At 25.7% G+C, this 12678-nt stretch overlaps 2 protein-coding genes across 4 annotated transcripts in view; both read right to left on the reverse strand.

Moving 5' to 3' along the window:
* Positions 1 to 3510, reverse strand: part of LOC122502350 (neuropeptide Y receptor type 2-like) — a 94804-nt gene extending 91294 nt beyond the window's left edge. For both annotated transcript variants that reach the window (XM_043612363.1, XM_043612364.1), the window contains exon 1: positions 3357 to 3510. The gene's annotated coding sequence lies outside the window, so the exon portion shown is untranslated. The remainder of the gene's footprint in view (positions 1 to 3356) is intronic.
* A 5348-nt stretch (positions 3511 to 8858) lies between these two features.
* Positions 8859 to 12678, reverse strand: part of LOC122502424 (unextended protein) — a 49588-nt gene continuing 45768 nt past the window's right edge. Inside the window, exons 10-14 of one of the 2 annotated variants that reach the window (XM_043612464.1) lie at positions 11987 to 12121; positions 11634 to 11903; positions 11315 to 11550; positions 10376 to 10492; positions 8859 to 10029 (exon numbers count right to left, since the gene is read on the reverse strand). In XM_043612464.1, the coding sequence (XP_043468399.1) occupies positions 9895 to 10029; positions 10376 to 10492; positions 11315 to 11550; positions 11634 to 11903; positions 11987 to 12121 (893 nt within the window). In that variant the 3' untranslated portion in view covers positions 8859 to 9894. Of the gene's footprint in view, positions 10030 to 10264; positions 10493 to 11314; positions 11551 to 11633; positions 11904 to 11986; positions 12122 to 12678 lie in introns of both variants that reach the window. The other variant, XM_043612463.1, reaches the window with a different exon arrangement.

The raw sequence follows: 12678 nt of genomic DNA on the forward strand, positions 1-12678 counted from the left end.
ATTGGCCCGGTACCGCACCGGTTGAATATTAGTGCCGGCCCGGTACTCCTGCCAGGTGGAATGTCGGTTGGACTTTATAAACTCACTTTGCATTTACTTTCCATATGCAGGTTTAGGTTAGCGGATGTGGTGTCGACTTTGCAGTCTCAGGGTCCTGAGTTCAATTCATCGAGTCTTCAGATTTTTCTATAATTGTTTATGTTTCTCTGTTTCAGCATTTAATATATTTACTGTTTCCAATTTAAAATTAATAATAACATTGATAATAATAATAATAATTAAACAATTAATCAGACTGAAATGTAATTTTTTTAGTGCCGGCCCGGTACTGTGTCAGATATTCATCAGTGCCGGCCCGGTACGGTTGCCGGATACCTACCGAAGTTATCATCCGGCAATTTACCGGTACTGCGCCGGCGGAATGAACACACTTATGCCGGTAGTGGACCAGTACCTAGCCGGTTGTGCAGCCGGTAATAAACCGGCACTAAATGCCTTCCAACAATAACCGGGCCAGTACCGCCCCGGTGGACAATTCGGTACCGGCCCGGTACGTATGCCGGATACCTGCCGCAGCTATCATCCGGCAATTTGCCGGTACCGAGACTGTAAAAATTACGGTCTTATGCCGGTACTGCCCCGGCACTTATAATCCGCCGTTTATACCGGGCCGGTACCATCCCGGTCGTCAATTTCTACCTGGGGTATAGAATCAATGAAAATAATTTTTTTAATTGTTCAAAACTATTGACAGTATGTAAGAATAATTATGAAATAGGGGTGGGGTTCCAAGGGGGGTGTTTAACATTATTATCCACATTTGTGTCAATTAGAAACATTTTTTTATAATTTAGATGCATTTGGAATCTATAGATTTTTCTTAAATATCCACAAAAACTATTATCGTCAAGGGGTGGCTATTTGACTTTGAGGGTGGTGTTCAAGTGGTTATTTATAATTATTTTTCATTTTTCAACAACCAGAGAATATTTATAAATAATTATAAAGCAGACAGGAGCTAACAAATATTTAATTCATCACTTAGATTAATTATCAATTTTTTTGGGTAGTAATATACGTTAGGGGTGGTTTTAAGGGGTGGAAAATGTTTAAAAAAAATTTTCTCATATTGAATAATAGAATAAACGAATTTACTAAACATTATACATTTATAATAACGGCAAAAAACTTGGCCATTAAAGGGTTAAAATTGTATTAAAAATAATTAAAATTCCTGCGATGAATTTTATTAATTATATAAAGTATAATTGAATAGGTAGTTGCTAAGAATTTTATTAAAATTTCCAAAAATAATTAAATTCCTGAGAAGAATTTTATTATTTATCAAAATAATTGAATTATTGCGAGAAATTTTATTCAAATGTTTAAAAAGAATTGGATTTCTGTGACAAATTTTGTTATGTTTGAAAATAATTGAATTCTTCATAAGAATTTTATAAACATTGTTTTAAATAATTAATTTTTTCGAAATATAATAAATATTATGAAAATTTTATTTTAAATAACTGAATTCATATAAAAAATTTATTTGTGGAAATAATTGAATTTTATGATTACCTAATTAATTTAAAATAGTAATAAAAATAATTGAAATTCTTCGATGAGTTTTATTATTTATGAAAATAACTAAATTCATGCTTATAATTTAATCAAAAATTTTTTTAAATAATTGAATTTCGATGAAAAATGTTATTATTAGTGAAAGTAATTGAATTATTGTGAAGAATTATGCATAAAAATTTGGTTAAATAATTGATTTTTTCGAAACTTTTTTTTAAAATGCTATTTTAAATCAATTGAATTCCCGTGGAAATTTTATTTATGAAAACCATTGAATTTTGGATGAATTTTATCAATTTTTTTCAAATACTTGAATTCTTTTGCGAAATTTGATAAAAAATATTAGTTCAAAATCATATAACGAACTTCTTCCCCTATTAATTATTATTATTAATTTATATTAATATTTTATGAAACGTGTTATTGAATATATTTTTGCCCAGCAAACACTATATCGATACCTCAGGGTAAAACTGTTATATGTCGTTAAAAGCATACAATAGATTTTATAATGATACATAATACACTTAAAGCAATTATTTTTTATTTCTTATTTCTTGCTTTAATCTATGAATGTGCAAACTTGTCAAATTTGGAATAGCACGGTTTACAGCTCAACGCCAAGATATATTCAAAATGAGACCATTTATAGTCAAATTATTATAATTTCAAACAAAATTTAGAAGTAAATTAAATTAATTTAATTTAATTCTAATTATTTTTTCAGTTATGCAATAATAATAATAATTTCTTTAAAAATTACTTAAATTAAAATGGCTTCAAATTGTTTAGAATAATCAGTGCAACATAAAATTCCCGCACGGATAAATAATTATTTTTAAAACAAGACATTTTACATTTTAAGAATTTTTTTCTAATAATGAAAATGTATAATGGACATTATTTTAGTGAAAGTCGATTAATCTGCAAAGATTTTAAATTCGTGTGATTGTACAACATTCAATGTGAAAATTGTGAGGTCACTCTCCCTTCCTCTCTCAGTCTCAACTCTCTTGACAAACTTTAATGTAGCGTTCATAAACTTTTTCAATTATTTGTTAAATTTAATAATTCCGGGAGGAATTATAATAATTATTTTCAAAATTTTTAATTACACATTTTAATATAAATTTAACCATTTAATTTCAAGTAAATTAAAATTGTAAATTGTAATTTATTTTTCACATTATTTTGTTGTGCATATAAAAAAAAGAAATATTAATTAGCAAAAAAAAGAAGGAAAAATCCTCTTGAGAAGTTCACTTTAGAAATACTCATTAAAAATTGTATAATAATAATCAAATACATCTTCAAGATAATTATACGTTTGAAAACATAATTTTTTTCTAATTTTATGGAATTAAATTAGATTTCTAATTATTAAACTATATTTCAAATGTGTAAATTGATTAAAATTATTTCTGATTTTTTACCTTTTATATAAATAAAGCGTAGGCAGGTGGTTGCATATAAAATTATTTAAAGAACTTATATAAAAATAAAATTTTTATTTTAAAGTAAAATCTTTTAAAGTGAAAAGAATATCATGGAAATCCATTTTAATGTTTGACATTATTTATAAATAAAATATATATTCTCTATGCAATGAAGATGAATAATATTCAAGTTGAACGTAAAATCTAATATAAATTTGTAATATAAGTTATACAATATATATTGTTAATAACAACATTTTCTTTGGGGTATCTGAGAATTAACATGTGCCATGAACAAAGCAATTGATATTATTATAGTTAAAAGCTTGAATGGCTTACCTTGCAATTTATATTCAGACATTTGAGTTTCTCAAATAAGCATCTTCTTCTTCTTCTTCTTCTTCTTCTTCTTCTATTCTTCTTCTTCTTCTTCTTCTTCTTCTTCTTCTTCTTCTTCTTCTTCTTCTTCTTCTTCTTCTTCTTCTTCTTCTTCTTCTTCTTCTTCTTCTTCTTCTTCTTCTTCTTCTTCTTCTTCTTCTTCTTCTTCTTCTTCTTCTTCTTCTTCTTCTTCTTCTTCTTCTTCTTCTTCTTCTTCTTCTTCTTCTTCTTCTTCTTCTTCTTCTTCTTCTTCTTCTTCTTCTTCTTCTTCTTCTTCTTCTTCTTCTTCTTCTTCTTCTTCTTCTTCTTCTTCTTCTTCTTCTTCTTCTTCTTCTTCTTCTTCTCTTCTTCTTCTTCTTCTTCTTCTTCTTCTTCTTCTTCTTCTTCTTCTTCTTCTTCTTCTTCTTCTTCTTCTTCTTCTTCTTCTTCTTCTTCTTCTTCTTCTTCTTCTTCTTCTTCTTCTTCTTCTTCTTCTTCCTTCAATAAAAATGTGTCTTTAACAGTGGCGCACAGCGTTTCAAATCCACATTGATAAAATGTCTTTATGGCCATTTAATGATTCCAATCGGCGTCAGATACAAGGTCAAAAATAGATTTCCTTTATTGTCCAACACATAATATAATTTCCTTTCGATTTTCTCTGTTTCATCTCAAACAAAATTATATGGTGTTCCTTCTCTCTCTAATATGGTGTTTTTAATTAGCTAAAAAAGTGAATCATTAAAACAATAATAATTAATACGGACTCTCAAGAAATAATTCAGAACAAAATTTTAAATTATCCATTGAAAAAAGCTGTAAAAAAACAAAACAAAATTTTCTATTTTCAGGGTAATTAATAAATGTACCTACATAATAATAAATATTCCTGACTCAGAGTCATCGTTAGCAATCAACTCAAATATCATTACTTAATTGCATATCAAAAATTATTATTTATAAATTTTATAAACTAATACCTACATAATATATAATGCAGCATGTGAGAAAATTAATTTAACACAAGAATTCGCTTTCTATATAGACGTGAGTCTATTTTTATCTTCAATAAAATTAAAACGGCTATATTTGTGATGAAAATATGCCATAACTTTAATTGCACCCTTGACATTGACATAGTCTATGTCAACAGGTGTAAGTCGATCTATTCCGTATATTACCCAAGAATTTATACTTTTTTTCATAATTTATCTAGACAGTTTTCCCCAACATATCAATTATCAAACGAATAAAAAACTAATTAAATTAAACATTTGAATTTTTAAATAACTGAATTGACAGTTGAACAATAATTAAATTAAATTAAATAATGTATTTGAATTTTTTAATGATTGACTCTATAAAGAAACTTCTAGTTTCTCTAACTAGTTAAATTCCAATATAACTGAACTGAAAAATAATTTAATAATTCAAGTAAAAAAATTAAATTACAAAATATCCTAATTATCTTTTTAACTTAAATAAAATAAATGAATGAAATAAATGTATTGACCTTCTTTTGAATTGACTGATGAGAAAGTTATAATTAATTCATCATATAAAAGATGAATAATCAAGTTTGAGCGCTTCTTACTAACTGATGCCCGGCGAGTGGCGACTATCATTTGTGAATGATCCAACGGAATCCCACTCCAGGAAAGCGTCGTCGCGACGCAACACGACGCAACATCAACGTGCGCCGAACAATCTCGTGGTAGTAGTTAGAAAGTGTGACTGAGCCTGTGGTGGTTTTCTCTCAACAAGGGATCTACCCCTAAATGTGATTGACTGCTTTCGGCGAGGGGAACAGCTGCACTCAAGCACCTGGAATCATAACAAAATATACAACTAATCATAGAATAGTTCACTATTGTTTTATTTTAGAAAACTATAATGGATACTAATTGTTTATACGATACAATTTGTCTTACATATTTATATTTGCCTCTTGAACTATCTCTCAATCCTTGACCTTTCGCAATAAAAAAACAAAATTAAGAAATAACAAAAAATGTTTTTCAAAAAATTTATTCAAGCAAATTAAAATAAATGATTCAATATAATAAAATTTTATTGCATAATCCAAAAATTTATTAAATTATAAAGTTTCTTCAAATAATTCATTAATAATATTAATAATTTCATTTAATTCTCAAAATCTCAAAATGTATTATAACAACTTTTGCATTTCTGGATTAACATTATAATCTTCAATTATAGAATCTTTTAGTTTAATTTGTGAAAAAAAATTAATTTTTTCTTTTTTTTTTATTTCATAAGTACATGAAACTTGTAATTTTTTCTAGAAGTACAAACGTTTCATTCGTTGGACATTATTAATTAAATGCTTATTGCACTGCTTTCGCCAATGCAAATTTGACATAGATTTTGTTTTTTAAAAGCACACCTGACTTTTTAAGTACAATTTATTACATTTTTTTTGTTTGTTTTCTTTGTGAGATGCTTAATCGTATATACTTTGTAAACTCTGTTCAGTTATTGAGTGTAATGAACAGAGAAAGTTCTCAAATAATTTTTTATACATAATTTTCACCTATTGTGTTAATATTTTATAAATACAATTAATCGGAGTACAAAATTACGATAAATCTTCTAAAATAATATGTATATATTATTTTCTATCTAAATGTAGTCAATTTTCTTAACATTATATAATACATGTATTTATTTTCATATTTTTAATTGGAATATTTCATGTGAATAAAAATTAAATTATCTTTACAAAAAAAATTATATCTTTGTCAATAAAACTGTAAAAACATTAGACTTTTTTAATGTCATTGAATTTTTTTTTTTTGGTTAATATAATGAAAATTAAAAAATGTTTCGAAAAATTTATTCTTATTCACATGATATATTAATGTGAGTATATTTTAAATAACTCAATATTTTTGAAATTTCTTCTCTCATTTGTAATTATCGTAATTTTTTACAGACATACATATATATTTTTTTAAAGGGTCAACTGAATTTAAAACTATTACTTTTTTTATAAAAAAATTCACTTTCAGAAATACAAAAACCTATCATCTATCACGCATAATAAGCAAATAATTGTTCATGATAAAGTACTTAATTTTACAAAAAAAAAAGAAAGAAAAAGAAAGTAACATGATAATTGTTTTCATCTTGGAATAAATCATTTGATGTATAAAACGGCACAAACTTATTCAAAAGAAAAAAAAAATAACTCGCACAAAATCAATGTCTTATTCTCATAATATTTTGAGAATATGTAATAAATACAAACACTCAATTCCTAATTACATTAATTAAAAAATAAGTTTTTCTATTTTATTTTAAAATTAAGATACCAACGTATACGAGCACTTTCTCCGCACGCATTCGCTATTTCTTTAAAAACATTATTATTCTCGTAATTATTATATTTACTAACAGATTTTTATCCTCTTTTGGTGTTATATTAATAAATATGAATAACAATTAAAAATTTAAAACGATAACAATATTTAATGTATTTAAAAATATTACTTTTCAATATTCCAGATATTAAAGCAGATGTGAAAATTTAATACTCAGTTATTTTCTAGAGACGCTATAAATTATAATAAAGTATTTTCCAGGAAAAAATTAAATTTTTCAATTAAATTTTGACAAATTTATAAAATATTTCAAGAGGTTTTTTATTTGTGCGTAAAATAATATTTTTAAAATTATAACGTCTCTAGAATAACGCAGGTTAGAAATATAACTAGACACTATTTAAAAAATGATTATTGTTTTAAAAGTTGTCGCTGCACTTATCGAGTTATGCCAAATAATTTTCTTTAAAAAAATAATAAAAATAAAGAAAGCACTAGAATAAATGGCACAATTTGGAAGGATTGTCATGGTTTGAAACAAGTATTGTAAAATATAACAAAGTTTCAATTCAAACTGATAATTAAGTGCAGCAGCAGCAGCAGCAGCTTTTCTTGAAAATAGAGTAGGTTAATTGTGGCAAAATATCAATAATAAAAATCTATTTTCTTCTTCTTAAGAACAAAAATTTAATTAAAAAATTTTTTAATCCACATGTTATAAAAAAGTTTGGGGATATTTCAAAATATTTCAAGATTGTAATAATTTTTCTCGAATTCAATTATAAAAAGAGTTTAGAAACTAACAATATTCAATATTTTTTAAATTTAACGAAAACTACTAATAAAAAATTTTCTGAACAGAAAATTTTCTCAATTTATTTTTTTAATAAAGAATAATAAAATCTGATTATAAATTTACATTAAAAATTTTTATCAATTATTTATTCATAAAAATGTATTAATAAAAATTTTGAAAATACTATACAAAAATATTGACAATTTGCCATATTAACTCTTCACAATGATACTGTTAATGTTCGCAGGGTATCATTGAGATTGTTACACTTCCAGTGACACTATCTTTAAATTGAAAGATCATAGCGTTTTCTATGTGATGACTGCATACTTATCATATACGAAAGATATGTCTTTATAATGATTTCTTCGTGTATGTATTTGAGTTTTGCTCTATACATGCAAATGTGAAAATAATTTTCTACATCTCATCAATTCGACACTCTCTATTTTATACAATTAGTTAAAGAACGAAAAAATAATTCAAGATTTAAAGGAAAAGATTTTATAATTTTTCTCTTAATATTTAAATATTTGTTGACTATTTACTTTATATCAAAGAAAAAAAACAAATTAAAAGAACAATTAATTATGTTTATCAGGTCTTGCATTCTTTTCTCTGGGTATTAAGGCACTAAATATAATATATATGTAAAAAGAAATAAATCAAATTCAAGTTTTGCTTACTTTTAAGGAAGTTCATCCAAAAAAATGCAGACTGTAAAAAAATACTCAATTAACATTTAAATAATTGAAATTTTATTATTAATAGAGTTTTCCGAAACAACAAATATTGATTTTCAGGAAAAAATTTAAACCTATAAAATTTATTTGTATAAACAGTTTACATAATAATACAAATTTTTTGTCATCTCTTCTTAAAAATATTTTTAAAATGATTTGATTTTAATGTAACATAGCTTTTTTCTCCCAAAAATGATTATTCTTTACAACGTCACCGTACATATTTTTAAACAAGCACACCGCTTTGAAAATATATTTATTTGTTTAAAAAAAACAAAATTTTATTTTAAAAAAATAAGCATATTGTAGAGGATAAAAAATTATTTGAAGAAATTAGATTCAAAAATTCTTAAGAAACGATATGATTCAAAATTTGGATCACATGCAAATTGTACAAACAAATACATTTTTTTATTGTCATTTTTTTTAAAATAAATATTTTTCTTCTTTTTTAAAAAATACTATTAATAATAATATTTCAATTATTTAAATGTTAATTATTTTTTAAAGGTCTGCATTCTGCTGGATAAACCACCTTAAGATAAAAAATGTTGCTTTTCATCTCTTTTTCTTTTCAACTTTAATAATAAGTTTTCAAAAATTCTCGCTTACTTTAACTTTATTATTTAATAAATTGTTTTCAATATATATATATTTTTTCCTTTTTTTTGTAAATAAAGCTAAAAAGCTGTACCCATTTGACTTTATAGACAATCCACATGTTTAAACATTCTCTTACTTCGAGATCAAAATTCACATTCTTTAATTACACGTAATAGGCAAACAAAATTAAATAATGTGTAAAAATTGTTTTCACGGTTATTATTTACAAATGTCAAAATGAAACTTGTTTTTTTAATGAAACAATTACGATTTTTAGTAGACAAGACATTGGTGGTGTAAAAAATACTCTAATTATAATATATACTACGTAAGACTGAAAATTACATTTAAAATACAATGTTTTCAACCATTTTATAAAAATGACGTTTGAATTCTAGACAGAGAAACGTTATGAAATTTAGAAATGTTATATAAATTTTTTCTTACTTTTAACTTACTCTTAAATAAAAATACTTATAAAAAGCAAAAGAAAAATAATGAATACTTTTGAAAAAAATTTAATCACTTCAAGGAATAAATTTTCCCTTAAGTATTTTAAATGAAATTGAAAAAATTTTCTTTAAAATGTTCTTTAATTTCGTATTGATTTTTGTTTCTCTAATGCGAATATTTATCGACTAAATGATTCTTGATTTGTACTCTTTTTTGTTCATGTAAGCTAAATGTAGTTTAGTGGATTGACCATTGTTTCTCATGGTACAAGCGAATTTGGCATCCAGTCCCTGAGTATAATAATCTCAAAATACAAGAATGATGGGTACAGCTTTAATGCTGCATATATATGCATAAATGAGTTTTTTTTTGTTTTTTGCTTTTTTTTAAATAAAAATGAAGTGAATCAAATTCATTAAAAACTAATTTCAAAAATCAGTGATTTTCTCTAAGTCTAAGTAATTATACTATTAAAATCACAACTTGCGTCACGCTGAAGTTTTCTGACTTTCGTTGTGCAATTTTCCATTTTCTTCACGAATAATGTCCGATGTCTCATTCCATCGGCCATTCTGCAAGTGTTAAGATTTATCATCATTTGGAAGAAGATTTGTTCGTTCTCCATCTTCAAGAGATTTTCTTTCTGGTAATAACCTGACAGATTCTCCTTTAACATCAATTTGTGCCCTTTCAGGTGAACTCGACAAACTTGTCACCTAAAAAGAATTATGAAAACAAAACAAAAATTATTTTTTTGAAAAAACACGTATTAAAAAAATATAATAAAAAAACAGATAAGCTTAATTTCAAGACAAGCATTGAAAATTAAAACTACTTCTATATTTAAAAATATTAAATTAGTGTATTTTTTTATATTGGACTAGAAGTGAAAAAATGATTAAATAATGAAATGGAATTTTAAATTTTTTTAAAGTTTCTAACATTAATGACCTTGATAGGCGAGGTTTTTAATTTTCCATTGTATTCACTGTGAGGTGAAATAAATTTGGAATTTGTGATGGGACTAGCGCTGACAGGCAGAAGCGCGGGCAAAGTTGTCACCTTGTGAATTGGTGTATGTGTTTGTGTTTGCTCCTCGACATCGCCAAATCCTTTATCCTTTGGTAAAATTGGAGATTCTGGTGCACTGCGATCATCCTCGTCCAAAGAATGCAACAGCTGAAATTATTAAAATTTTAAGAAGGAAAGAAATACAATGAATAAAACATTTTTTTTTAATTTTTAAAATTTTTAAGAGAACTTTCAAAAAAATGGATTTTTCTTTATTTGCTTTAAAATTATCCTTAGTATAATAAAATTACTGTCCTAAACCATTTTTGAAGGAAATATGCAAAAGAAATAGTATGTATATTAAGCAAAACAACAAACATTGTTTCCATATTACTCGTAAGTAATACTTTTCATATTCCTAATGCACAAAACAAAAACAAAAATTTGTCGAAGAAATGAATGATTTCACTCCCTGTCGACAGCTATGTATCTAAAAGCGCCATTTTTGTGCATGTGGGATAAAAGAATTATAGTAATTTTTATTTTTTTTTAAATTTGTCAATATTTAGGTTATTTTTTGACTTTTTGCGAAAATGAATGAAAAATACACAAAAAAATAGTTTTTAATTATCTTCTTGTAACAATATCCAAAAGGAAGTTTTGCAATAACTGTATTATATTTTTTACAATAAAAGAGTTTAAAAAGGTTTTTTTATTAATTCTGCACCAGAAAGTCCCCTTAAAATACAGAGAATTTATAAATGTTGAAAATAAAGGAAAAAACTTTTCCCAAGCAAAGTTTCGGAAAATTTTGGAACAATAACCTACTTGATGATAAAAATTTTCTTTTACGTAAAATTTTCGCCATCTTCATCAAAATCATGCACTAATAACTGAAAAGTGCGAGAGAAATAATAATTACGTATTTGCTTTAAGAAATAAGCTGGTTTTCTAAATAAAAAATGTATTTTTTTTCTTTTTATAATTTACCTTTTCGACTTCGTCATCAAACTGATCTGTGCTTGGCGAAATATCCTTTTGACTTCTTTCTAAGAGAGTAGCACGTTTTGCCGCAAGATACAATGATCGTTTTATTTTTACATAAAAAACTTCAGTCACTGCACGAACAGTATAATCCGGAATAAATGTATGACGCGCTATTGCATTCAAGTTTACCGAATGAATACTTCCCATTGATTGTGGATTTACATTAACAGGTGATTCAACTGGAAAATAAGTTTGTTTAATTTTCTGTTTCGAAAACAAATAGTCTAGTAAATATATTCTCAAAGAAAAGAAAATAACTTACGTGCAGAAACATTAATAGCCAATGCTTGCGTTCCAAAATAAGTAAATGGTCCACTCTCGAAAGTCATATTTTCTTTACCCAATGTTACTTCAACACGACCTTCCAAAATTAAAACAAAGTAATCCGCTGCTTTATTTTGTTGATAAATTATTGTCACCGGATCGTGACGCGCTTTCTCTCGCGATTTTACTTTTATATAATAAATAACGTCATGCTTTAATAAGCGACGTAAAATATTTTCCGATATTATGTCAGACTTGAAGGATTCAACTGAAAACCAGAATGTTATTTAAAAATCAATTTCAAATTAATTAAAAAATCAATTAATTGTGCTTTATGCTTTTGATACTTACTTGTAGATAAAAATTGAAACAGAGCTAACATTAATTGCGGTGACACGTGTGTTCGTTGATTTTCATTTTTCTCCGCAAAAACGGTAAAATCTTGCATTCTCGATTTCACTCTCTTTCGTTTACTTCTATTATCAGCTGAAAAAATAGTAAATGTCTTATGTTTCTCATTTTTTACCTATTTTTAATTTTTCTGATAAGGAAAATTTTAAATAATAAAAGAGAAAGAATCTAGTGAGAAAAAAATAAAAGCGCTGCCAAGTTGCATTCTTGACGTTATTATCTTTCTGTTCATTTCATGAACACTTTGCTTCCCCACAATTATAGAGATAATAATTCAGGCATCACAGTACCTACCTTTTTTCCTCGAAAAAGGTGAAAAGGGGAATTTTTTTCCTCAAAAAGGGGACCAAAAGGGGATAAAAAATTATTTGTTTATATAACTTGCATATATAATTCAAATTTTTTACCACATAGCTTCCATAACATTTTTTAAACATGATTCGATTTTAATCAGAATTGATTTCAAGACAAAATTTCGACTTTTTCTCTAAAGAATATTCTGCGATTCACTCTAAAAATGATTAGCTACTCAAAAAAATGTTCTATTACATTTATTTACGAATTTCTTTAACTGTTAAAGTATTCGAAAACAGCAATAACTTCTTTTTAAAAAAAATATTTAATCATTATTA

This window comes from Leptopilina heterotoma, unplaced genomic scaffold, assembly GCF_015476425.1.
Source record: "Leptopilina heterotoma isolate Lh14 unplaced genomic scaffold, ASM1547642v1 Lhet_228, whole genome shotgun sequence".
Taxonomy (NCBI): Eukaryota; Metazoa; Arthropoda; class Insecta; order Hymenoptera; family Figitidae; genus Leptopilina; species Leptopilina heterotoma.